Source organism: Scyliorhinus canicula, chromosome 14 (assembly GCF_902713615.1).
Source record: "Scyliorhinus canicula chromosome 14, sScyCan1.1, whole genome shotgun sequence".
NCBI classification, from domain to species: Eukaryota; Metazoa; Chordata; class Chondrichthyes; order Carcharhiniformes; family Scyliorhinidae; genus Scyliorhinus; species Scyliorhinus canicula.
The window spans coordinates 72,233,945-72,260,872 of record NC_052159.1 but is presented as its reverse complement, the minus strand read 5'-3'; the positions used below and the strand labels follow the sequence as shown (position 1 = coordinate 72,260,872).

The 26,928-nt window shown below is 45.5% G+C and overlaps 1 protein-coding gene and 1 long non-coding RNA gene across 2 annotated transcripts in view; one reads left to right on the top strand and one right to left on the bottom strand.

The window, feature by feature from the left end:
* The first annotated feature begins 2,470 nt into the window (after positions 1 to 2,470).
* LOC119977313 (transmembrane protein 182-like) overlaps positions 2,471 to 26,928 on the top strand; it is a 117,749-nt gene continuing 93,291 nt past the window's right edge. Inside the window, exon 1 of the mRNA XM_038818080.1 lies at positions 2,471 to 2,709. Coding sequence (XP_038674008.1) covers positions 2,554 to 2,709 — 156 coding nt within the window. The 5' untranslated portion in view covers positions 2,471 to 2,553. The remainder of the gene's footprint in view (positions 2,710 to 26,928) is intronic.
* Positions 18,561 to 21,919, bottom strand: LOC119977314. Its single transcript, XR_005463165.1, has 2 exons — positions 21,726 to 21,919; positions 18,561 to 18,699 (listed from the first exon to the last, which is right to left on the bottom strand). It is a non-coding gene; the product is annotated as an uncharacterized LOC119977314 (long non-coding RNA).

Here is a 26,928-nt window from a genome sequence, read left to right as displayed (position 1 = left end):
GAAAAACATCCTGATACTTCTGGATTGTTTCATGCGGACCTCCTTCAATAATTCTGAAAATTTCCAACTGGTTGCATTTCATTTCTTGGAGCCAGTCATGGCCCACTAGACTTAGTTCTTGACCAGACACCTTGATTAATGGAGGTTGGGCAGATTGGTGCCCACAGCTCACAGGTGTTTCGGTCATCCCCGCTATGTTAATGGCAACTCCCGTGGAGGTAGCCAATCTAGCTGCTGTGTTCTTCAAATTCAGAGGCTGAATCCCTTCTCGAAGATATCTGTAATTCTGCTTCCCTACGAGGGTAGCAGACATCCCGTGCCTACTTCCATTCTTAATGATCTGCCATTGACCAACACCACCACAGTAATGTTGTCTGTTTTCACATTATTCATCTGAAGAATACTCTGATCACTTGCAGCAAAATCTTCAACACAATGTACTGAGGCTGAACTGTTCACTCTATTGCTACTAGGCAGGTTCTGCTTGCTCTTGCATCTGTGCCTCAAATGGCCCTTCTAGTGGCATACTGCTTCATTGAATCTGAAAATCTCTGGGGAGAGATTTCACCCACACCTGTAGCACTCAGTAATGGTCCTGCTATTCATTCTCCTGAATCCTCTAACTCTACAAGCTTCTGTATTTGTTTATTGGTTTTGACTGATGTCTTGCTTTTGGCACCACTGCAGCCTGCAGCTTCCTACCCTAACTGGTGGACCACACCATTCTGTGTGCTCTAAAGTTCCTGGGTACCCTTCTCAGTATGGTGATATGCCTATGAGCTATATCATAGATGGATGGTGTCCAACCTCCAACGAGCAGGTGGCGGGGCAGGCACACCATGTGGTCTCCAGACCAAGGCCATGTGACCAGTGACTCCCATACAAGGGGAGACACATCTGGCCATCATCAGAAGACGATAGAGAGGTTAATAAGATATACAAGTGAGTGGTCAGTGCTGGGTGCAAGTTCCAGAGGAGTAATAAGCAGACCCCATGATAACATGCTCTGTAACAGATTGCTATCTTACCACACGAGACTCAATAAAAGATTCCGGTTTGGATAAGTTGAGGTGTTTGGTGGATTCCTTCATAAGGTATAAGAGCCCAAACACAACACCGAGTGCTCTCAATCACTATTGCTATTTCCAGTATTATTTCCCGTGATTAAATTAATCCATATAAGAGGCCCATACAACAGATGTTTCATGGACAGATACGGATACCTAAAATAACTGAACGGCGAGGATTTTCCATTTTGTGAGGGATGAATGAAGATCCAGCTGTAAATATATTCACCACACTTTCATAGAATCCCGCCAATGCAGAAGTCTGCACCGACTTTCCGAAAGAGCACCCTACCTAGTCCCCCCCGTACCCCCCACCCCTCCCGCCCAAACCCCAACTCCACCTATCCTGCATATCTTTGGACACTAAGAGGCAATTTAGATTGGCCAATCCACTTTACCTGCACATTTTTGAACTGCGGGAGGAAACTGGAATATCTTGATGAAACCCACTTTGATTATCAGATGTGCGCTAAGTTCCTAACAAAAATTCAATTCTGTCAGTCAAAGATGATCTGACCTTCACAAATCTATGCTTAGTCTCTGATTAGCCCATGCCTAGCTTAACTGTTAACCAATTTCACTCTGGACTTATGGACTATAGACCCTGAAAGAAGAGTGGGACTGTTGCTAGGCTGCCTGCAAGGCAGTGTTGACCTCATAACAGGGATCAGCCTGCTTAGAATAATGTGGTGGGCTCCAGGCATTAGAAATACTTCTCATCGTCAAAGTTTCCATTCAAAAACAGAGCATAATAGTCAGTTTCAGGCTTTTATAAACCTGCAACAGTTTCAAGAGCCAAACATCATCATTTAAAAAAAAAATTAATCACCCAATTATTTTTTCCAGTTAAGGGACAATTTAATGCAGCCTATCCACCTACCCTGCATATCTTTGGGTTGTGGGTGTGAAACCCATGCAGACACAGGGAGAATGTGCAAACTCCACACGGACAGTGGCCTGGGGTCGGGATCAACGCTGGGCCCTTGGCGCCATGAGGCAGTAGTGCTAACCACTGCGCCACCGCGCTGCCCCATCATCAAACAAATTTTACCTGCAAATAAAAAGCTTGTTTGTCGAAAATATGGGAACTAGTCTGCTGGAAGGGGAAAGAAAATCCCAATGTAAGACAGCAGGAGCAGAGAAGAAAGTGGCAACAGCAATCACAATTTTCAGGATTTTGTATAAAGCTCCTAAATGTCAATGAGTTCATGCACAAAGTTGCTGCATGGCTCTTCCTCTGATTCTTGCCAAAGCAGAAATAACCTTTAAAATTGTTAAACAGAAACTCAGCACTTTTGAGATATAATTATTAATAGGCTGAACACCAAAAAGAAACCCCTGTGCAGGTCAGTAATCTTCAGAGTGTCGTTATTGATCTAAAAATAGGCAGGGCTAGGCAAAGATCCATCCAGTTACATTCACTCTTCACTGGGAGCAAAGACTGAGTGGAGACTCTTGTTTGTTTTCTCCAATTCTTCGGAAAGCCATGAAAACTTCAAAGTCAAAAGTTGTAGTTATTGCCAGATTACTTTGTACTCTGGGCGTTATTTTCTCTCTGTTGACTTTCTGTACGAATTGCTGGCTGGTTGCTACCGAGACTTGTATTCGATCAAAAAATAGCACAGAACTGGATTTCGGACAGGTCAGTGAGTTACAATTTCTCTGTTCTAGTTGCGATGTACCCATGTAATTTATATGAAAAAAACACTAAATGGAAAATAGCTTCTGTATTAAACATTTATATTCAGAATGTTTACTCTAAATTCACTCTAAATAAAAGAAAACAAATGAAGCAGTCATTGGTTTACAATTGTTTGACTGTAAATCCTGTTATACTGAAGTGTTTTTAAAAAAAGAAATGAACGATCCCAATTCTAGGTGTACATTTCCAATTACATCACCGTCTCCTGGAGACATGGCCAAGACAAAGTTTATGATGGATGCTTCATTTTCCGATCAATGTGTTGTTTGTGCTGAGGTAACTGCTCCCAGTCACTCATTTTCTCCAGCTGTTGTCTCATATCTCCTGACCTACCCACCATCCATCAAAGCAACTGGAATAAAGAGTGAGGAGCTTTTAAGGTTAAACACTACTCACTTGTTGTAACCACGCCTGTTAATGATTGAAAATAATCGATTATCTCGCAGTCCCCTACCCCCACTCCAGAAACGGCTGGAAGAACTCTGCAAATCTGTCAACATCTATGGGAGTAACAGGTGAAGTAATATTTCATAACTACAAGATATTACACAAGAGGCAGACACAGTGAAGGAAAACATACACACACAAATAAATAAATTGATCAATATAGTTACAAATGAAAACAAGAGGTAGGAGGTTGATGTTAAGAGTCATAATGAGAGTAATTTAAAAAAACATGTTAACAAAACTTTGAAAATGTGTGAATACTGAAGAAATGATGGATTAAGTGAGGTAGAAATGGAAGTACAAAAAAAAACAGAAATGGAGTAGGCCCTGATATCTGGAAGAAGGAAAAAACCAGGTTGACACTGAGGGTACAAATCATCCCTGTCAACACAGGGCTCCAACAAATATCCACTCATTCCAAAGTTTATGAGAAATTAATCACCAGAGAGTTGAACAGAAGAATTTCTGATTCAAGTAAAATTCTTTTCAATTGGGTACTGAGGGGAGTGTAATTTGTAAAATCAAAAAAAAAGTGAAGTCCAATGCATGAAAAATATAGCCCTATTTGGGGGGAAAAGAAGTTGAGGAATATCATTAAAACAGTGATCAAACAAACTTGTGATCATGTCAGAGTAAAATGAGAGTTTCTGAGTTTGCATTTCTCAAATAGGAATGCTCGTTATATTGGTATGGCTGTTAATATGTCAGCATTTGATTTATCTAGATCTAGTCATTTCAGTTTTCCTGTTTAAAGGCATTAAGGACTGGTGGGAATTTGTAAATCATTTCAAATTTAATGCTAAGCTTTGAGCAAAACAAATGTACTCCCCAAAGTATTCTGAGCAACCAATGCCTGTTTGAGTGTCAAATTACACTTGTAAACAAGTTAACAGAATCTGCAGCGTACAGTTTAAAGCATGATACTCATGGCAGTTTCAAGAACTTTCCCTGGAAGAGATCTGCCCAACGTAGTAACCATATACTCTTGCTTGTGAATGGAAACAGTGGGTTGAATTTCCAGTTACCAGGATTGGAGTCACTGATGTTGAGTGAGAAAAGGTGGCACATTGAATCGTTTTAGGAAGGTTGCCAGCAATGCGACACACTCTGGGCTGATTTTCTAAAGTATGCTACTGGCAAAAATCGTGTTTGGCCACGGGCTAAGCAGATAGGAAGTGATTTGATGAGTCCATGCAGCTGTTGTACTGCCTTTTTTAATTGCAAGTGTAAGGAGGCACTGGGACCTGGACGTTTACTCCCGAGGCAGTTGCACAGAGCTGGAAAATCTCTGGCCTTACTGCATCTACCTTGGAAAATGTGTCCCAAATAACGGGATCTTTGTTCAGTGTGGGGAATGGCTGGTGGGTGTGGGATTTGATGTGTTGGGCAGGCTGGGTCTATGTGGACTGCGTTTGTTGCAGTGTAGAGAGAGACAGGCTACCAACACTTGATGAGATGCAACATGATTTTATTGAACAACTAACTATATTACATGCTTAACTGTGGGTCGACACTGTGCTGCCTTGACTGGAGACCTGAGGCTAGCCTGACCAGACTAACTGACTACCACATGGTGTTTGTACTAGCTGCTGCTCACGAGCACTGACTGTCTCAGAGGCTGGATCCCAAGAGAGCGGGAAAACTGGTGCCCTCTGGCTTTATAGTGGTCATGTCCTGACTGGTGATTGGCTGCTGTGTTCTGTGTGCTCACTGGTCGTCCTGTGTGTTAATCACTGCCTGTCTGCACTCCATCATATGCATGGATATATATTATGACATCACCCCCCCTTTTTTTTTCTAAAAGAATATGTGTTCAGGTCAATAAATAATGAATATGTGTACAAGAACTTGACTATATACAGAACATGCTAACTTATATACATGGGAAGGTGTCTAGTGCAGATGGAGGGCAGATAACACATGAGAAAAATGATATGTACAGATGTCAAAACGATGTGATAACAAGGTAATGCAGCAGTCAGTCAGTCTCAGTGGCAGGCGACAAATTCTGGTTGACCGCCTCAAGGGTGGGTCAGGGGCCGCCTGCACCTGAATGGGCGGAACTGCCTCCAATGCGGTGGTCGTAGAGGTCGGTAGAATAACTGGCAGATCGGTGGCCTCGTGGCAGGGCGCGTCCTGAGGAAGCAGTGTGGAGGTGGGACATCACGGTCGGGTGGCAGACGTGGAAGTCTGCACAGTGCCCACCTGTTGCGCCGGAGAAAAGAGACATCAGGCATGCGAACGAGGAACGATCTCGGGGCCACTTGCTTGACCACCACAGCTGTGGCGGACCAGCCCCCGTCAGGCAGCTGAACACAAACTTGGTCAGCAGGAACCAGCTGGGAAGATCTATGGCATGGGTATCGTATGCCGATTTGCATTGGGCCTGAGACTGCGGCATCCTCTGTATGACCGGGAAGTTGTCAAGGTCCGGAATGTGGATGGCCGGAACCATCGTTCACAGTGTGCGGTTCATGCGGAGCTGCGCTGGGGACAGCCCAGTGGACAGAGGGGTCGCTCTATAAGCCAACAGCAGCAGATTGAAATCGGAACCCAAGTCAGCAGTCTTGCACAATAATCGTTTTACGATGTGGACCCCTTTTTCGGCCTTCCCATTCGACTGGGGGTAGTGGGGGCTAGATGTGACGTGCCGAAAGTTGTCCAGCTGGGCAAAGTCTGACCACTCCTGGCTGAAAAAACAGGGGCCGTTGTCACTCATCATCGTGAGTGGGATCCCATGTCGGGCAAAAGTTTCCTTGCATGCATTGATCACCGTCACCGACGTGATGTCAGACAGTTTGACTACTTCGGGGTAGTTGGAAAAGTAGTCCACTGGGAGGACATAGTCACGCCCCTGAGCATGGAACAGGTCAACACCGACTTTGGACCATGGGGAGGTCACCATCTCATGCTGCTGTAGCATCTCCTTAGGCTGGGCAGGCTGGAATTTTTGATGCGTCGGGCAACTAAGGACCATGTTGGCGACATCTTGGCTGATGTCTGGCCAATTTACTGCCTCTCGGGCTCCACAGCGACATTTTTCGACCCCCAGGTGACCCTTGTGGATTTGGCCGAGAACCAAATCTCGCATGCTCTGTGGGATCACAATTCTGTCAAGCTTCGGGAGGAGGCCGTCTGCCATCGTTAGATCGTCCTTGACATTGTAAAACTGAGGACACTGCCCCTTTTGCCAACCATTCGTGAGGTGCTGCATCACCCGCTGGAGCAGAGGATCCCTGGCTGTCTCCTCACAAATTTGCATGACCCCACTCATCAGAGGCCGGAAAGTTGCAGGCACAGAACAAAGTCAGTCTGTTCACAGGGTGTGGTGATAGATCTGGAGAGTGCATCGGCAACAATGAGCTCTTTGTCCGGGGTGTAAACCAGGTCGAAATCGTAGCGGCGTAGCTTGAGGAGGATGCGTTGAAGTCATGGCGTCATGTCATTGAGGTCTTTTTGGATGATGTGAACCAAGGCCTGTGGTCCGTCTCGACCGTGAATTTGGGGAGGCCATATACATAATCGTGGAACTTGTCGATCCCTGTAAGGAGGCCCAGGCATTCTATCTCAATCTGAGCGTATCGTTGCTCAGTGGGCGACATGCTCTGGAGGCATATACAACTGGGGTCCAGGAGGAGGAGTCATCCCATTGGAGGAGCACCGCCCCAATGCCAGCCGGGCTCACAACGGTGGATATTTTTGTTTCCTTGGCGGGGTTGAAAAACGCCAGCACCAGGGCCTTGGTGAGTTTCGCCCTTAGCTCACGCCACATTTGCTCATGAGCGGGTAGCCACTGGAAGTCCGTTGTTTTTTTAACGAGACGGCGGAGGGCTGTGGTGTGTGATGCCAAGTTGGGGATGAACTTCCCAAGGAAGTTGACCATCCCTAGAAAGCGGAGGACGGCCTTCTTGTCCTCCGGGGTCTTCACGGCGTTGATCGCCGAAACCTTGTCCGCATCTGGCTGCACGCCGAACTGCGAAATGTGGTCGCCAAGGAATTTGATTTCTGATTGACCGAATGAGCATTTGGCTCTTTTGAGTCGGAGGCCATGCTCGTGGATCCTGTGGAACACCCGCTTGAGGCGATCAATGTTTTCTTGAGGAGTTGTGGACCAGATTATGACATCGTCGGCGTACACTCGCACCCCCTCGATGCCCTCCATCATTTGTTCCATTATGCGGTGGAACATCTCCGAGGCAGAGATGATGCCAAAGGGCATTCGGTTGTAGCAGTAGCGACCGAATGGGGTATTGAATGTGCACAGCTTGCAACTGGACGCATCCAGCTGTATTTGCCAAAACCCCTTGGAGGCGTCGAGCTTCGTGAAGAATTTGGCATGAGCAATCTCGCTGGTTAGCTCTTCTCATTTAGGTATTGGGTAGTGTTGCCTCATGATGTTGCGGTTTAAATCTTTGGGGTCGATACAGATTCGAAGTTCTCCTGATGGCTTTTTGACACAAACCATGGAGCTAACCCAGTCCATGGGTTCCGTGACCTTTGAAATGACGCCCTGGTCCTGGAGGTCTTGCAGCTGCTGCTTGAGGTGGTCCTTGAGGGGTGCCGGCACCCGACGCGGTGCATGAACCACAGGGGTGGTATTTGGGCTTCAACAGTATTTTGTATCAGTATGGGGGTGTGCCCATACCTTCGAACACGCTATGGTATTGTGCTATGATGTCATCGAGTTGAGCCTGGAAATTATCATCAGGTGAGGCTGTTGCCTGTGCGGGACGACATGGTGTGGACCCGCTGCACTAGGTTCAGGAGTTTGCAGGCCCGAACACCGAGCAGGGAAGCTCTGTCGGTTCCTACGATTTCAAATTGCAGCGTCGCCTTTAATGACCTATTGGACACCACAAGCTGGCATGAGCCACTGGCAGCAATGGCATTGCCACTGTAGTCGAGGAGCTGGCAGGCCGTTGGAAGAATGCTTGGTCTGATGCGGATGGTGTTGAGGTCAGATTTTGAAATGAGGTTCGCTGAAGCGCCGGTGTCCAGCTTGAAACGTATGAGAGCCTTGTTAACAGTAAGGGTGGCACACCACTTGTCCGGATCAATGCTCAGGATTGGGAGTTGTTTCACCACCGTTGAAACAGGCAGCGCATGCTTAGTGATGATGCCCACCCGGAATGGGGATTTGAGGCACTCAGCGTCGGGATCTGGTGGGCTGTCGGGATTGGAGTCTGTCACGGCCTGCTGTACCGAGCGGACGCTTCTGCGCTGTGGCTGGGATCACTATGTGCTGGGCAGTGGAGCAGATCTGCAAAGCACTGCGAGTGGCCTAGCTTGCCACACTGGAGACAGCGTTGTGATTTTGCCGGACATTGCCGCTTTAAATGGGCGGAGCCACAATTCAGACATGTCATGATGCCGACGTCAGGACGTTCCGTGTGCCATCGCGCATGCGCAGTGTGGTCAAACGACGTGCACACCTGCGCAGGCTGGTCGTCGGTCTCGCCGTCCCCTTGGTCGTGGCGCGCATGAACTGGAACCCAGGAAAAGCGCGCAAAATGTCCACTCTCATCAAGGCTCAGGCCCTGCATTTGTTTGATGGCCTGCACCCATTCTGCCTCGTGGGGGTTTGCCGTGCCTTTTCTGCCGCCCTGGTGAGGGAGTACCGGTTGTTAGCGTGCTCGTGTAGGACGCAGATTTCGATAGCAATGGTAAGGGTGAGCTGCTTAACTTTCAGGAGCTGCTGGCGAAGGGAATCGGAGTGGACCCCGAAAACGATCTGATCCCGGATTATGGAATCAGTTGTCGAGTCATAGTTGCATGACTGCGCGAGGATGCGGAGATGGGTTAAAAAGGACTGAAAAGGTTCATCCTTACCCTGAAGCCTCTGCTGGAAAATGTACCGTTCAAAGCTCTCATTGACCTCAATGTCGCAGTGGCTGTCGAACTTCAGCAGGACTGTTTTAAACTTCATCTTGTCTTCGCCTTCAGCGAATGTGAGGGAGTTGTAGATGTGGATAGCGTGGTCCCCGGCTGTAGAAAGGAATAGTGCGATCTTCCTGGCATTTGATGCAGCCTCGAGGTCGGTGGCTTGAAGATAGATCTGAAACTTCTGTTTGAAGATCTTCCAGTTCGAACCGAGGTTGCCGGCAATGCGGCGCTGAGGAGGAGGGCGGACGCTGTCCATGCTACTGGATGGCTGATCACTGGTCAAGGCAGATTATATCAAGGTAGGTCCGTCAAACTTCAGCATTACTCACTGGTACCATGATGTGTTGGGCAGGCTGGGTCTATGTGGACTGTGTTTGATGCAGTGTAAAGAGAGACAGGCTTCCAACACTTGATGAGATGCAACACAATTTTATTGAACAACTAACTATATTGCATACGTAACTGTGGGTTGACACTATGCTGACTTGACTGGAGACCTGAGGCTAGCCTGACCAGACTAACTGACTACCACATGGTGATTGTACTAGCTGCTGCTCACGAGCTCTGACTGTCTTAGAGGCTGGATCCCAAGAGAGCGGGAAAACTGGTGCCCTCTGGCTTTATAGTGGTCATGTCCTGTCTGGTGATTGGCTGCTGTGTTCTGTGTGCTCACTGGTCATCCTGTGTGTCAGTCACTGCCCGTCTGCACTCCATCATATACCTGGATGTATATTATGACAGAATTAATGTAGACCCGTCCAAATGCAAATCGGAGGCAGCCATATGGTCTGCCAAGTATTGAGGAAGGCTGGTTAAAAGGCCCCCCTCACGATTTAATTTAGGGTCCAATCTAAAACAATATAATAAAAAAATTAAAAGGAGCCGTTCCTGGTAGGGGCACTGCTCAAAAATAACAATGAAGAATGGAAACTTAACAATATTAAATCATAATGTGAAAGGAGGGGTTGAGAGGCAATCCAACCCCTGCGGGCATGGAAGGCCCCCATGATTCTTTAGGAGATTGTCCCAGTTGACCTTCTAATCACGAGGCTCCCTCAGAAAAGCATGGAGAAAGGAGAGAGTCCATTTCAAAAAGCGCGGGGAACGAGGACGAGAGTTCATTTTGAATAGAGAGAGGACAGAGTTCATTGCAAAAAGCCTGTGGAGAGAGGCGAGAGTTCACTCCAGAAACTGTAGAGAGAGGGCAACAGTTTGTTTTGAATAGATGGGAGAGAGGAGAGAGATAATAGAGGCATACAGTCATAGATGTTTACAGCATGGAAACATGTCCTTCAGCCCAGCTTGTCCATGCCGCCCAGTTTCTATCACTAAGCTAGTTCCACTTGCCCGCATTTGGCCCATATCCCTCTATACCCACCCTGCCCATGTAACTGCCTAACTGCTTTTTTATGGACAAAATTGTACCCGCCTCTACCACTGCCTCTGGCAGCCCGTTCCAGATGCTCACCACCTTCTGTGTGAAGACATTTTCCCTCTGGTCTGTTTTGTATCTCTCCCCTCTCACTTTAGACCTATGCCCTCTAGTTCTAGATTCCTATATCTTTGGAAAAAGATGTCAACTATCTACCTTATCTATGCTCCTCATTATTTTATAGACCTCTATAGATCACCCCCAAGCCTCCTACGCTACAGGGGAAATGGTCCCAGCCTATCCAGCCTCTCCTTATAACTCAGACAAGTCATGGTAGCATCCTTGTAAATTTCTTCTGCACTCTTTCTAGTTCAACAATATTCTTCCTATAATAAGGTGACCAGAACTGAACACGGTATTCCATGTGTGGTCTTACCAATGTCTTGTACAAATTCAACAAGATGTCCCAACTCCAGTATTCAATATTCTGACCAATAAAATCTAGCATGCTGAATGCCTTCTTCACCACCCTGTCCACCTGCAACTCCACCTTCAAGGAGCTATGAACCTGTACTCCTAGATCTCTTTGTTCTGTAACTCTCCCCAACTCCCTACCATTAACTGAGTAGGTTCTGCCCTGATCTAATCTGTCAAAATGCATCGCCACACATTTATCCAAATTAAACTCCGCCTGCCATTTATCGGCCCACTGGTCCAATTGGTCAAGATCCTGTTGCAATCTGATATAACCTTCTTCACTATCCACTTTGCCACCAATCTTGGTGTCATCTGCAAACTTACTAACCATGCCTCCTACATTTTCACCCAAATCATTTATATATATGTATATATATATATATAAATAACAGTGGACCCAGCACTGATCCCTGAGGCACACCACTGGTCACAGGCCTCCAGTTTAAAAAACAATCCTCCACAACCACCCTTTGACGTCGGTCTCTGAGCCAATTGGCTACCTCGCACTGGATTCCGTGAGATTTAACCTTTTGCAACAACCTATCGGGCGTTACCTTGTCAAAGACCTCGCTAAAGTCCATGTAGACAACGTCGACCCCACTATCCTCACCTACCTCTTTGGTTACCACTTCAAAAAACTCAATCAAATTCGCGAGACATGACTATCTCCTCACAAAGCCATGCTGAGTTTCCCAAATTAGCCCTTGTCTGTCTAAATGCCTGCAGATCCTGTCCCTCAGAATACCCTCTAACAACTTACCCACTACAGAAGTAAGGCTCACCAGTCTGTAGTTCCCATGCTTATTCCTACAGCCCTTCTTATCAAGGGCACAACATTTGCTACCCTCCAATCTTCAGGCACCTCTCCTGTGGCTGTCGATGAAGAAAAGGTCTGTGGGGAGGCTGAGTTAGCCGACCATTGCACCATGGTACAGGAGGCCATTCAATTTTCATGGGAGGAGCAAAAAGACAAGTAGTAGTTGTAGGGGATTCTATAATTAGGGGGATTGATAGCATACTTTTTAAGCAGATCGAGAGTCCGCATGGTATGTTGCCTGCCTGGTGCCAAGGTGAGGGACATCTCTGACCGGCTTGAAAGGATATTGGAGTGGGAGGGGAAGGATCCAGTTGTTGTGGTCCATGTTGGGACAAACAACACAGGCAAGACTAGGAAGGAGTACCTGTTGGGAGTTTATCAGGCACTGGGAACCAAATTAAAGAACAGGTCCTCAAGGGTTATAATCTCAGGATTACTACCCAAGCCACGTGCGAATTAGCATAGGGATGAGAAAATTAGGAAAGTAAACACATGGCTAAAGGAGTGGTGCGGGAAGGAGGGGTTCCATTTCATGGGACATTGGCATCAGTATTGGAACAAAAGGGATCTGTACCATTGGGGCTGTCTCCACCTGAACCAGTCTGGGACCAGAGAAAGAATAAATAGGGTGGTCACAAGGACTTTAAACTAGCAAGTGGGGGGGATGGGATGTGTGAAACTATGGGAAGAATAATGGTTAATGAGAGGCAAAGCAGTAGATTAGCAAGCGGGGAGGAGGGTTCAACAACATGAAAAATTAAGAAAAATGTTAAAGGGAAGAAAAACTCAGGAGATGTTGTCAATGGAGGTGTTAGGATTCAAAAAGTAGGTTAAAAAAAAAACTAGCATAGGGCACTTTACTTGATGCTTGTCGCTTCAAAACAAGGTAAAAGAGTTGACAGCACAAATCATCGCGAATGAGTATGATTTAGTGGCCATTGCAGAGACATAGTTGGGTGGTCACGACTGGGAGTTCAATATCCAGGGGTATCAAACTATTCGGAAGGACAGACAGGAAGGTAAGGGAGGTGGTATAGCTCTGATATTTAAGAATGACATCACGGCAGTAATGAGAGATGATATAAGTTCTATGGAGAAAAAGGTTGAATCAATTTGGGTGGAAATTAGAAATAGCAAAGAGAAAAGGTCGCTAATAGGTATAGTCTATAGGCCACCAAATAATAATATTACAGTCGGGCGGGCAATAAACAAAGAAATAACTGATGCATGTAAAAATGGCATGGCAATTGTCAGAGGGGATTTTAATCTACATTTAGATTGGTCAAACCAGTCGGTCAAGGCAGCCTTGAGGAGGAGTTTCCTTGAACAGTATGTCTTGGAAATTACTGGGGAGCAACCTATCTACATCTGGTCATTTGTAATGAGGCAGAAATAATTAATGATCTCATAGTTTGGGATCCTCCCAGAAGGAGTGATCACAATGTGGTTGAATTTAAAATACAGATGGAGGGTGAGAAAGTAAAATCCAATACTAGTGTCCTGTGCTTAAACAAAAGAGATGACAATGGGATGAGGGAGGAGTCGGCTACGGTAGACTGGGAGCAAAAACTTTATGATTGAACAATTGAAGAACTGTGAAGGATTTTTAATGCGATTTTCCACCGTGCTCAGCAAAAGTATATAGCAGCGAAAAGGACTGTAGGAAAAGGGAAAATCAGCCATGGGTAGCTAAGGAAATAAAGCAGGGTATCAAATTGAAAGTAAATGCATGCAAAGTGGCAAAGATTAGTGGGAAACTCCAGGATTGGAAAATCTTTAAAGGTCAACAGAAAGCCACAAAAAAAGCTATAAAGAAAAGTAAGATAGATTATGAGAGCAAACTAGCTCAGAATATAAAAATAGAAAGCAAAAGATTCTACAAATATATAAAATTAAAAAGCATGGCTAAGATCAACTTTGGTCCTTCAGAGGATGAGAAAGGCTGAGGCATTGAACAGGTATTTTATGTCAGTTTTCACAATGGAAGACACAAATAACATGCCAAAAATTGATGGCAAGAAGGTTATGGCAGGTGAGGATCTAAAAACGATCATTATCACTAAGGAGGTACTGTTGGGCAAGCTGGTAGTGTTGGGCAAGCTAATGGGGCTAATGGTAGGCATGTCTCCTGCCCCCAGGAGTGCATCCCAGGATACTAAAAGAAATGGCGGAGGAAATAGCAAATGTGCTCGTTGTTTTTTACAAAAATGCACTGGCTTCTGGGGCGATTCCTGCAGATTGGAAAACAGCAAATGTGACCCCACGGTTAAAAAAAGGTGGTAGACAAAAGGTGGGTAATTATAAGCTGATTAGCTTCACTTCTGTAGTGGGGAAAATGCTTGAATCTATCATCGAGGAAGAAATAGCGAGACACTGGATAGAAATTGTCCCGTGAACAGGCGCAGAATGGGTTCATGAAAAGAAAATGAATTTACTGAAATTTTTTGAGGACATTATGAGTATGGTGGACATCGGGGAACTGGTGGATGTGGTGTATCTGAATTTCCAGAAGGCAATCGACAAGGTGCTGCACAAAAGGTTGTTGCATAAGATACGGATGCACAGCATTACATGTAATGTATTAGCATGGATAGAGGATTGATTAACTAACAGAAAGCAAAGAGTGGGGAGAAATGGGTGATTTTCTTGTTGGCGATCAGGGCTAGTGGTGTGCCTCAGGGATAAGTTTTGGGACCGCAATTGTTCACAATTTACACAGATGATTTGGAGTTGGGGTCAAAGTGTAATGTGTCAAAGTATGCAGATGATAAGAAGATGAGTGGCAAAGTGTGACACTGAAAGTCTGCAGAGAGATATAGATAGATGAAGTGAGTAGGCAAGAGTCTGGTAGATGGAGTACAATGTTGGTAAATGTGAGGTCATCCAATTTTGATTGGAATAGCAGCAAAATGAACTATTACTTAAATGGTAAAGAATTGCAGCATGCTGCTGTGTAGAGGAACTTGGATGTCTTTGTGCATTATTCGCAAATGTAATATTGATAGACTGTGGAATGCTGTCAAATAGTAATAATGCTATACTGATAGCACTTAAGGCTATGATAACAGTTATTGCGACTAGCAGAACACATTTTGTTTCAACTCATACAGAGCAAGCAGTTTTACAACTTTCAGAGGGCAGGCTCTTTAAATAACTTGAAAGCTTGGCAGTTCTGTCGATCTTATTCTTTCTATTCTAAAATGCGTGTAACTCACACACTGGAGAATGCGGCTCTTGCTCCTATGAAAATGGAGTCTGTTTAAACTCACCACTGAGTTCAACTGACTGTATTTTATTCAGGTTTCCTATATTTGTTAGTCACGATGGACCACCGGTAAAAATAGGGGCAAAATTCTCTGGCCATTCGCTGGAGGCGCAACTCTGTGCTCCCATTGGTAGCGTACCCTCAGCTCTGGATTTCCTGATAGTATGGGGTTGCTTCAATAGGAAATCCCATTGACATCAGCAGGGTCGGACAATTCCACCACCAGCGGACAGCGTGCAACCTCCCGCCATAAGAAACACGCGGCTGAGGGATGGGAGATTCCCGCTCAGGATGTTCTGTGAATTGGGTGGAGGCAGCGCCATAGTTGTATTGTTGCTGGACTAGTTTTCCTGAGACCAGGACCCAGGGTAATGATCTGGGGACCCGAGTTCGAATCACACGACAGCAGGTGGTGGAATTTAAACTCAATAAAATATCTGGAATTAAAATTCTAATGATGACCATGAAACCATTTTTGATTGTCATAAAAAACTCATCTGGTTCACTAATGTCCTTTAGAGAAGGAAATCTGCCATCCTTATCTGGTCTGGCCTACATGTGACTCCAGACACACAGCATCGAGGTTGACTCTTAAATGCCCTCTGAAATTCCCAAAGCAAGACACTCAGTGGTATTGAACCGCCACAAAAACTTCAACGTCCATCACCAAGAGTGTCTCAGTAGTAGCACCACAGACTGAGCTGGCAGGGTCCTAACGGACATAGCTGTTAGACTAGGATTGCAGCATGTAGTGAGGGAAACAATTAGAGGGAGAAACATACTTGACCTCATCCTCACCAATCTGCCTGACAGTATCAGTAGAAGTGATCACCACATAGTCCCATGGAGACAAAGTCCCATCTTCACATTGAGAATATCTTCCATCATATTGTGTGGCATGAGCACCGTGCCAAATGGGATAGACTTTGATCAGATCTAGCAACTCAAGACTGAGCATAGTGGGTAGCACTGTTGCTTCACAGCTCCAAGGTCCCAGGTTCGATTCCTGGCTTGGGTCACTGTCTGTGTGGCGTCTGCACATTCTCCCTGTGTCTGCGTGGGTTTCCTCCGGGTGCTCCGGCTTCCTCCCACAAGTCCCGAAAAATCTACTGTTAAGTAATTTGTCATTCTGAATTCTCCCTGTGTACCCAAACAGGCGCCGGAGTGTGGCGACTGGGGGCTTTTCACAGTAACTTTGTGTTAATATATGCCTACTTGTGACAATAAAGATTCTTCTTCTTATTATTATTATGAGGCACTGTGGGCCATCAGCAGCAGCAGAATTGTACTCTGCATACTCATGGCGCAGCATAACCCCCACTTTACCATTACCACCAAGCCAGGGGATCAACACTGGTTCAATGAAGAGTGCAGGAGAGCATGCCAGGAGCAACATCAGGCATATTAAAAATGAAATGTCAACCTGGTGAAGCTATAATACAGGACTACTTGTGTGCCAAACAGCATAAGCAACAAGTAATAGACAGAGCTCAGGCATTCCACACCGAACGCATCACATCTAAGCTCTGCAGTCTTGCCCCATCGAGCCGTGAATGGTGGTGGACAATTAAACAACTCACTGGAGGAGGAGGCTCCAAAAATATCCCATCCTCAATGATGGAGGAGCCCAACATATCTGTGCAAAAGACAAGGCTGAGGCATTCGCAACAATCCTCAGCCAGATGTTCCGAGTGGATGATCCATCTCGGTCTCCTCCAGAAGTCTCCAGCATCACAGATGTCAGACTTCAGCCAATATAATCCATTCCACATGATATCAAGAACCAGCTGAAGACACTGGATACCAAATAAGCCAAATAAACCGAAACACCAACCAAAAAGAAAGAACACAAAAAAGGAAAAACAAAATACAACAATTTCAAGTAACAACAATCTAGCACAAAAAAAGGGAGACATGGGAAAAGAAAGAAATAAGAAAAAGCACATAACTGTACAAGGGCACATACTAACTCGTCCCAACCAGCAGAAAAGTCCCATTCACAGCCGATTAGTTCAGTCCAAGTCCTTGAGCTTTGATAAAAGCCTCAGTTTCCTCTGCTGTCTCAAAGAAAAGGGACTGGATTATCCGCAGCCCGCGCCAAAATCACATTCGGCGCGGGGCAGAGAATCAACAATCTCGACGAAATTGGGCCCGGTGCCAGTCCGGCGATTCTCCGGGCCCCGAATATCCGCGCGTTTGAGTATTACTCCGTTTTGGTGGGGGGCCATTGCCAGGGGCCCGCCCAGCGATACCCCGCTCCCGACCGGCCGAGTTCCCAACGGCGTGGAACTGACATGGTATGGCCGGTTGGGATGCTCGTGTGGCGGAAGTGGACTCAGTCCGCGGCCGTCCTAGTGGGGGGCAGGGGGTTTGGGCACCGCGAAGGGGGGGGGGCTTGGGCGGCTGGGGGAGAGATTGGGCTGGACGGATCCTCGGGTGCGCAGCCAATCGGGGGGAGGGGGTTACATCTTCCAGGTGCCTCCGCGGCCCGAGTCCGCCATGGCGCTCGGCGCGGCTGCTGGAGGCTGCCACCGTGCGCATGCGCGCGCGGATTTGCCCGTATGCGGGGGCCCGTATTCGCAGCCAAAGCTGCTTGAAGCACTCCAGCTACTATCCCCTTGCAGGTAATTGAATCGGCTTGGTTTTTTTTCAGGAAACTCGGGAGTGCAACGCCTGCATTTTTACACCGGCGTGGGGACATAGCCCCATTTTGGGAGAATCCAGCTCAAGTTCATTGGCATTGTGAATTATTGTCAGCCTCGCCGGGCATGCCAAACTGAAACACACACCACTCTTGAAAAGCGCTGACTTCGTCCTGTTAAAGGTCGCTTACCTCCTTGCCAATTCTGCCGTGACATCCTGGTATATATGAATACTGCTGCCTTCCCACCACCCCCTCTGATTCTCCTTGGCCCAATTTAGGATGCTCTTCTTCATCTGATAGCTTTGAAAACATACTATCACTATTCGTGGTGGCATATTCACCCATGGTTTCACCCGGAGCAACTGGTTGGCCTGATCCACTCGATGGGGGCGCGGACCTGATCCTCCTCTCCCATCAACTTTGTAAACATCCACTCAAAATAGTCAGTCGGGGGGGGGGGGGGGGGGGGGGGCAGCACTTTGCACAGTGGTTAACATTGCTGCCTACGGCGCTGAGGATCCGGGTTCGAATCCCGGCCCTGGGTCAATGTCCGTGTGGAGTTTGCACATTCTCCCTGTGTCTGTGTGGGTTCTAATTACGACTGTATCCAGTGCAAAACCCAATATAAAACTTGTGAGCAATTGTAATTGCAAGGAACTCGAGCACTGTTTGCTCATCACTGGACACAACTCTCATGTATTGTTGTTTTAAATTGTTCTGAAAAGGGGATAGGTTACTTTCTATGATTTTCTTCATTCCAATGCTTTCTAACTTTCTGCTGCTATCTTCTGTAAAATCTTTCTCGCTGCTTTGGTATTGGAACATGCAGAAATGGTCACACGACTACAGAAATACACTGAATATCATAAAAGATATGAAAGAGATGTTCATCATCCAAACTTTAATTGCATTTGGAAGTGATAGGATAGAAGCGTGACTTAATCCCATGCAGTTTGGCAGCACAAGAGGAAGTGGAAATGATTGTGCAATCCTGTTGATTTGTGCAATCCCGTTGATTTAAAATCCTGTGAAAATAAAGTAAGGAAACAATCAAGTAGAGCTTGTTTTGCAGATAATGTGTGACATTTCTATGAGTAAGAGAAACAGGATAATTCGACATAACACAATGTAAGGTGGTATTTGGTTTTACTTTACTTCAGTCCCTCATTATATCTGTACCATAGATTTTCGGTGGTGGAGGTGGCCTGGCAGCGGGATCTACTGACCCTGCCATTGTCAACGGTATTACCCAGTGACAGCACCCCTCGTTGCCGGGAAACCTGTGCACCGGCGTGGGACCAGAGTTTCCTGCCAGTGTGAACATCCGGTAAATCCCACCCATGGTCACCCACAGAACATAACATAACCTATTTATCAACAGAACAACAATCACATGTTTATTTTCAAAATACCAGGTATAATGTCTACTTTTAGAGAATTAGGTGGTGAGGTTGCCTGCAAAACATCATAGAACACTTCACCCAACTGAAAGATATTGCCCAGAGCACTAAGTGCATTGAAACAGTCCCAATGAAAGTCACAAATGACATCCTCTCCATTCGGTACTCTTTAGCATTGTCAATCTCACCATTCTCCTTCATTGTCTGTTTGTTATTTTGCTTGGTAAAACAGCTCTTACTTTGTTCCATTCTTATCTATCTGACCACAGCCAGAGTATCTCCAGTAACGCTGTCTTTTCCTTCCCCTGTCTCATTATCTCAAGAGTCTCCCAAGGTTCCTTCCTCAGCCTCCTCCTCACCTCCATGTTGTCCCTTGGCAATAATATCTGGAGAAAGGAATTAGCTTAATACCCATACTAATAGCTTCAAGTTTTATTTTCTGCTGCCAATCTTTATTCATTTACAGCTTCTTGGCTGTCAGAATACTTGCCCTACATTCAGTAGACCAGATCATCGGTACATCGGATTGGCTGTATTACAGAATCCCTACAGTGCAGAAAGAAGCCATTTGGCCCCTCAAGTCTGCACTGACCCTCTGAAAGAGCACCCTACCTAAGCCCATACCTCTGCCCTATCCCAGTAACCCCACCTAACCTTTTGGACACTAACGGACAACTTTGGCATGGCCATTCACGCAACTTGCACATCTTTTGACTGCGGAGGAAACTGAAGCACCCGGAGGAAACTCACATAGACAGGTGGAGAATGTGCAAACTCACACAATCACCTATGATCTGAATCAAACCCGGGTCCTTGGCACTGAGAGACAGCAGTGCTACCCATTAAGTATTGGGAATACTAATATTAATACTTTAGTATTAATACTAAATACTAATTATTTAGTCTCAGCATAAACTCTGTCCTCTTACCACTGACTGCAACTCTTCCATGGCCAATGCCACTCGCTGAAACAGATCTTTCGCAAAGTCTACGATTTCTTTGCACATGGGCTAATGTTTAAAAAATGCCTATTCTCTCCATCGAACGACTGCCCACTTCCTCTTTTCATGTCAGCTGCCTCCACTCTTTATCAGCTTATCTGCCTCTGAAACCATGATTTGTGCCTTTGTTATCTCCAAACTCAAATAAGGCAATGATCTTCTGAGCAATTTCTCATCCTCCACCCGCACCAAAGTTTACTTATTCAGTTCTCTTGTTGTTAAGATTTTACTTCACTAACCCATCATCCCAGTATTTTATGACCTACATTTACTTCCAATATCCTCACACTTGGGCAGGATTCTCCCCTACCCGGCGGGGCGGGCGGTCCCAGCGCCGAGGAGTGGCGTGAACCACTCCGGCGTCGGGCAGCCCGAAAGGTATGGAATCCTCCGCACCTTCAGGGGCTAGGCTGGCGGCGGCAGGGTTGGCGCCGCGCCAATCGGCGAGGAAGAGGCTTGGCGTTGCGTTGCACCAACCGGCACAGAAGGAGCTTGGTACTGCGCCAACCGCCGAAGGGTCTCCGCCGGCCGGCGCGAGTTGACGCATGCGCAGAAGTGCCACGTGTGCTGGCATCATCCCAGCGCATGCGCAGGGAGGTTAGTCTCTGCACCGGGCCATGGTGGAGGTCCACAGCAGCCGGTGCAGAGGGAAAGAGTGCCCCCACGGCACAGGCCTGCCTGCGGATCCCGCACCCCCTCTGAGGACCCCGGAGGCCGCCCACAGAGCCAGGTCCCGCCGGTAAGTACCAAGTCTAATTTACGCCGACGGAACCGGCTAAAACGGATGGCCGTTCGGCCCATCACGGGCTGGAGAATCGCCGGGGGGGGGGGGGGGGGGTGCGCTGCCAGCGGCGGCCGATCGGTGCAGCGCGATGCCCACCCCCGCCAAAACCCCGGCGCTGGAAAATTCAGCAGCCGGCGGGGGCGGGATTCACGCCGCCCCCCCGCCGATTCTCCGGCCCGACGGGAGTTGGAGAATCCCGCTCATAGTTCTTTCTCTTTTTATTAAATAGATCCCAACAATCCCCATCCCTATCGTCTACAGTCTCTTATTCATCAGATTGTTGTTCTGGTAAATCTTACCAACATTCTTCTTTCTGCTTTGGTGGCCATTCTTTAAAACCAACTAGGCCCCAAGCTCTCGATTGCCTTATTTAGATAAGATACCTGCACCTCCATTTTCTCCATTATGACCCTCCATAAAACCTTTGGGCTAATCTTTTTCTCACTGTAATGTGAGATTTGAATACAAGAAGATTATAAAACAGGAGTTCTTTATTCCACTGGCATCAAATCTTTATAAATATTAATAGAAAGACTTAACTTAGTGAACACATTATTTTGGATCATCACAACGAAAGCTCCAGATCCATCAGGATACCATTTAGAGCTTAACCCCTGATCTTTAATTCGCTGGATCACAGAGTTTAGTTGGTGGAACTCCAATTGCTAATTTCCTATGTCCACATGAACCAGATTCACTTGTCTCCCAGACCTAAGGTGAATTCATCTCCTTGGCTCTTGAACACAGGAGAAAAAAACCCAGACCATTCAACTAGGTCTCCAGCAGCTACATGCCTACTCCACTTTCCAGTTATCTAATCACTATCAGAGGTTTCAAGCTGTCCTATTTGTGGCGTTGGCTCTTACCATGTTGCAACTGGCAAGTTCTGTTCCTACTGCAGCCTTTTATTGCTCCTCCTGGCATCAAAAGCTGTGACTCCTCATCCTGACCTCAGTAACCTTTGACATCGGTTCCTTGGTGATACTCTGGTGGGTGCATTTCCCGCAACTGACATTGCTCCAGGGGCACTGAGGAAATTGAGAGCCTCTGGCTTCTGAGTGGCTGCCAGCTATTTAGAGGGAAGGATTTATGACACCAGAGTCCTTAAACCTGGGGAAGGCTTCATGCTGGCCATTCAACTGCCTGATGGACACTTAATACTGGTAGGGCACCCCCAATGGAGGTGATGCAGGGTGCACGCTAGCTCTCTAGCCAGTTGGAAAGACCACCATCCACATTAAATTGCACCCAGGGTTTATTTGGGAAAGCTTCATAATTTGCTGTAACTAGAATAAATGTCAAAAAGAAACTGAGGATTGGAACTTTGAACTGCATTAGGTAACCAGTTGTGCTTATTCTGTAAATAATTGTCTGCATCCCTCACCCCATATTGTTACATATATTTCAAGCTGTGAATTTGGCGAAGGGACAAAATTCTGTTGTGTAAATATTTCACTTGAATAGGATAACTAGAAGATTGAGAAATTGCTGTAACGTGTGTTGCTTTCCTGTATGGATTTTTTCTACTCAAATTGTATTTTGGTATAAGCTCTTAAAGTATCATTAGGTCCTTATTACTAAGGAGCTAAATCTTACATGTACACGTAAAAGGATCCAAATACAGATTAAGGGCTGGATATTAGCCAAGTCAGGAGAACACATTGTCCTTTAAAAATGGCTGCTGGGATCAGATTCCAGAATTCCTAACCCCATTTCCAGGATCTCTGATTTTCAGGAGTGCTTTATAACCATGTAGGCTGATTCAGGTCGGGAGCCCACACCCTACACTCCCTACCAGTCTGGCTCCACTGCAAGGATAAGCATTTCTGACACCTTCAATTTTCATGGCGTCAGGCCAGATTTTTAAAGATTTGTAATCACCTCCCGGTGTCATGAACCATAGTCTGCTTGCGGTTATCTTTTGAAAGGTAACTTCAATCCTGACCCTAACCCAAATGCTCCCCATGCCTTGGTCTGCCCACTAAACACTCTCTATGATTCATCATGCCCCGTATGCCAGTGTATGTCCCCTACCCATTCTTATGTCCTCTCATAACCCCATGACAAGGTTTGCCCCCCCACTCCCCATCCCCTGGGGCTCCTTATTTCCTTTGCTGTCTGACACTTCGGAGTCAACTACATTGCGGTGGACCTGGAGTCACATATGAGCCAGACTGTTAGATGTTTAGTTTCTGTTGTGTAAAGAGTCAAAAGTTCTGCTCCTTTTCACCAACACTTTTATTTCACTTCAACAGACTCTGCACAAAACTCTAACATCACATCACTTGCCACAAAGGCCACCTGAAGCTCCTTTACATAATCAGTGTCAATTATTGGATACTTAACATAAATGAGACAACTAATTGCAATGTCTCTTAACCCATTGCTTAACAGTTTCCCCTTCCTTGGAGAAAAAAAAATGAGGTGAAAACAAAATTTCAAGAAACTCAAAAACACACACGCAATTTCCCCCCTTCATTTTTTTTTGTTTGGAAGAAAAAAAACCAAACAGTCACAGAAACAGGCACCCTTCATTAACAATATCCAAAAGTTTCTGTGAACTAGCCCCTCTATTTGTAAAACAGTCTGACAATTGATAGCTACTGTCGACCCATTTAATTTTTTGCCATTTCTCATCTGTCCAACATCTGCTTCAAACTTGCGATGTCTGTCCTTAACCTTTTTTCATTGACATTTTTTGTAGAGTGCACATTTTCCCATGGGGATTTATTGTCAATGTGACAGTCAATAGGTATATTACCCAAATCCCCATATCCTATAATTTTTGTCAATACCTGAGGTATATAAAAGGCCATATCCACCACCTCTACAAGGCTTAACGTCTCAGCAGCCAAAGTGCATTTGACTACTCTCCTTAATTTATTTGTTTCCCACACAAGAGGGCAACATTTACCGTTGTTCCCCAAAAGGAAAATTATAAAACCTCCTGCGCTTGAACCCCATCACATACATTTGCATGGGACGCATCACTATAAACTATGAGTTTCCAGTGCCTAAGGTCACCTAAAACTGGGAACCTCAAAATGCACTCCTGCATTTTTAGTTTGGCTAATGCTTTATTTGCTCTTATTATGTCTTCCACTTTGGGATCATTCATTTTGTACTCAACTCTAAGACATCAAAATTCAAGTCCGGCCTAGTCTATCTTCCAAACCAATTCAGTTGCCCAATTAATCTTCGCTCTTTTTCCATCTTTGAAACCATTGTGTCTTTTTGTGAAACCCGGCCACGACTAATTGCTATTGGACTGATGCTTTCCAAATAAGTTTGCTGATGTAAAGGTGCCCCTAACTTAGTCTGTATGATTTCCAGTCCAATATATTTAAATGCACCAGAAGCCTGACTTCCAACTCTGAATTCTTTCCTCAAACCAGAGATTTAGCTTCGAAATCACTAGTCCCACCCCACAAAATATCATCGACCTGCATTATAAAGATGCCAGAAAGATTTCCTTTATAGTGCCAGTAAAACATTGCCGGATCTGCTTTCACCTGGCAACAGACTAACTTTAACAAAACTGACCTTACCGAAAAGTACCAGACTCCAGACACATCATTTAATCCATATACACATTTGTTCAACTTCCAGAGTACCCCTTCTGTGTTAGCTGCCTCTAGGAGGATGGAAAAAATGTCTCTCTGGAGCTGATGCCCTGCAAGAAGGCAGCTTTTATATCTATCGATTTGCATTCCCATGCCTTTGTGGCTAATATATCCAAGAAGATCTTTAAAATAACCTATCCTGCTGTAGGTGAATTTACCCTTCAATCCCGATCTTCTAAGTTTTCTTCAAAGCCCTTTGCCACAAGCCTGGCCTTTGCCTTATAAGTTCCACCCAGAAGCCTTTTCCGTGCAATTCCATCTGTGGGATAGAGCTCTTTGCCCCCTATCTAGTACTTCCGTGTGTACCCCAAATTCACTCCAACTATTCAGTTCTTGCTATTTGGCATCTTTGATAACTTTTTCATTGAAACCACCAAACTCTCACGTGCATGTGGGCTTCTACTCCTATTAGTTTTAGTTGTTTTACTCATGTTCCGAGACCTTGATAAACTATGTCCCCTCTCCCGCCTGGTTTCTCGTTCTGTACTGCTACTGCTTGATCTTTCCCTTCTGCTGTGGGATGTCCTTTCAATAGTTCTCTACCTTTTTCTGCGGATCTGTTGACTATCCGATGTACTATCTGAACTCGCACTGCATTTCTGTGCCTTCCATTTTTGAACTTCATGTTCCCAATCCATTGTCTTGACTCCCTCCCCTGAATGCTTTACATTCAACCAATGTTTATACTTTCCAGTGACCTTCCCTGATCTACTAATAACAGTTGCATCCTTCCATGGACTAGAACCTTCAGGCACGTATGTCACTTTTATACCAACTTTTGGCAGATGACCTTTCAGAAAAATAGCCTGTTCTAATTCATCAGAAGTGTTGTGTTCCTCCACAGAAGCCCTGTACATATCAGTTAACTGGTCCTCATAGTTCCGTAACACGTGCGTACCAGATGACTCTGGTTCCTCGTCATATCCGTCTGCTCTGTCTAAATTTGAAAATTTGTAATCTGTACCCATCATCCTTGATGAATGTACCCTAACAGTTTGATTGCCATATTGCAAAATAATTGTTTTACCATCTATGCCTATGATCTTCCCCAGGCCTTTCCATTCATTAAAATTGACTCTCTTATTGTATACTATGTCTCCTTGCTGAAAAACGGTAGTTGATGGCCGTACATTATGCCTTAAAGCTCTGCGAATTCTTTCAGAGACTTCTTCTTCCAAAAAGGCTTTTCTACTGCTATGTAATGCATTTAAATGCTCAGCAAAGGCAGAACTAATTGTAGTCCCTTCCCAAGCTGGAGGCTGGTCATCTAAAATGGACGGAATTTTAGGATTTCTACCAAACACTAATTGATAGGGACTATAGCCCCCAACCATCTGCAATGAATTCTTTGCATGTACCGCCCATGCTAAAGCTGGATTTAGCTTGCAGTTTGGTCTAACTGCCAAAATTGTCCAGAGCATGTCATCGATTACAGCATGGTTTCTTTCACAGACACCATTACTAAATGGGCTTTCCGCAGCCGTATTCATAACTGTGATAGTCACATTTTCACACATATCCCTAAAAATTCATCATTAGCACATTCTCCCTCATTGTCCGTAAGGAATTTTGCCAGTGGGCCCATTCCTGTCCCTATCCATTTTTCCACGATTTGATCCAGATTTACCCTCTTTTCTTTACTTCATATAATTATTGATTGACTAAATCTGGTTGCTAAATCTACAAAATGCAAAATAAATATATTATTGGCTTTATCTCAGATCTTAAGGTCCATGGCCACAATGTCGTTTAAATCTCTAGCCAAAGGTAGGGTTACTATCGGTCGTGCTGGTGTCCTTCTGTACTTCCTACAAACTTCATAACGATCACTAACCTGTTCTATCAGTTTTGTATAGTCATCATCCCTTACCCCTGCATCGTTTAATAAATTGTTCAGCCTCCAAGGAGATTGATGTGCAAATTGCCTATGCAGTTTTAATACAACAAGCATTTTATCAGCTAAAGTCCCATTTTCAACTACCATTAACACATTCTTAACACCTCTACTTGAAATATTATTTGTCAGTAATGGAATACAATAGTGTCCCGACTGTGTAAATTGTAAGTCCACCGTCTTTCCAAAAGCTGTGCCTTATCCATTTCCATATCCAATTTCATGTGTGCTTTCTTCATCGACGGTCTGCTCAGAAGCAAAGGTATCTCACTTGATACAACATCCGTGCTAATTAAGTGATTCACTCCGGCAATATTGGAAGGGATCACCACTCTTTTCAGCGACTTCAGAGTATTATCATCCCCAAACCTGAAACCTGTGGAACTTTCAAATTCCTTAACCTTGTTATGATTTTCAGCATTCAAGGAGTCCAGGTAACATTTTAACCAGTCAATTTCACACACAGTAGATGTGCAGCCACTGTCCAAGACAGCACAATTGAAGGATTCTGCAACCAACACCCTCATTACCGGCGTAAAACAGCTTGTTAAT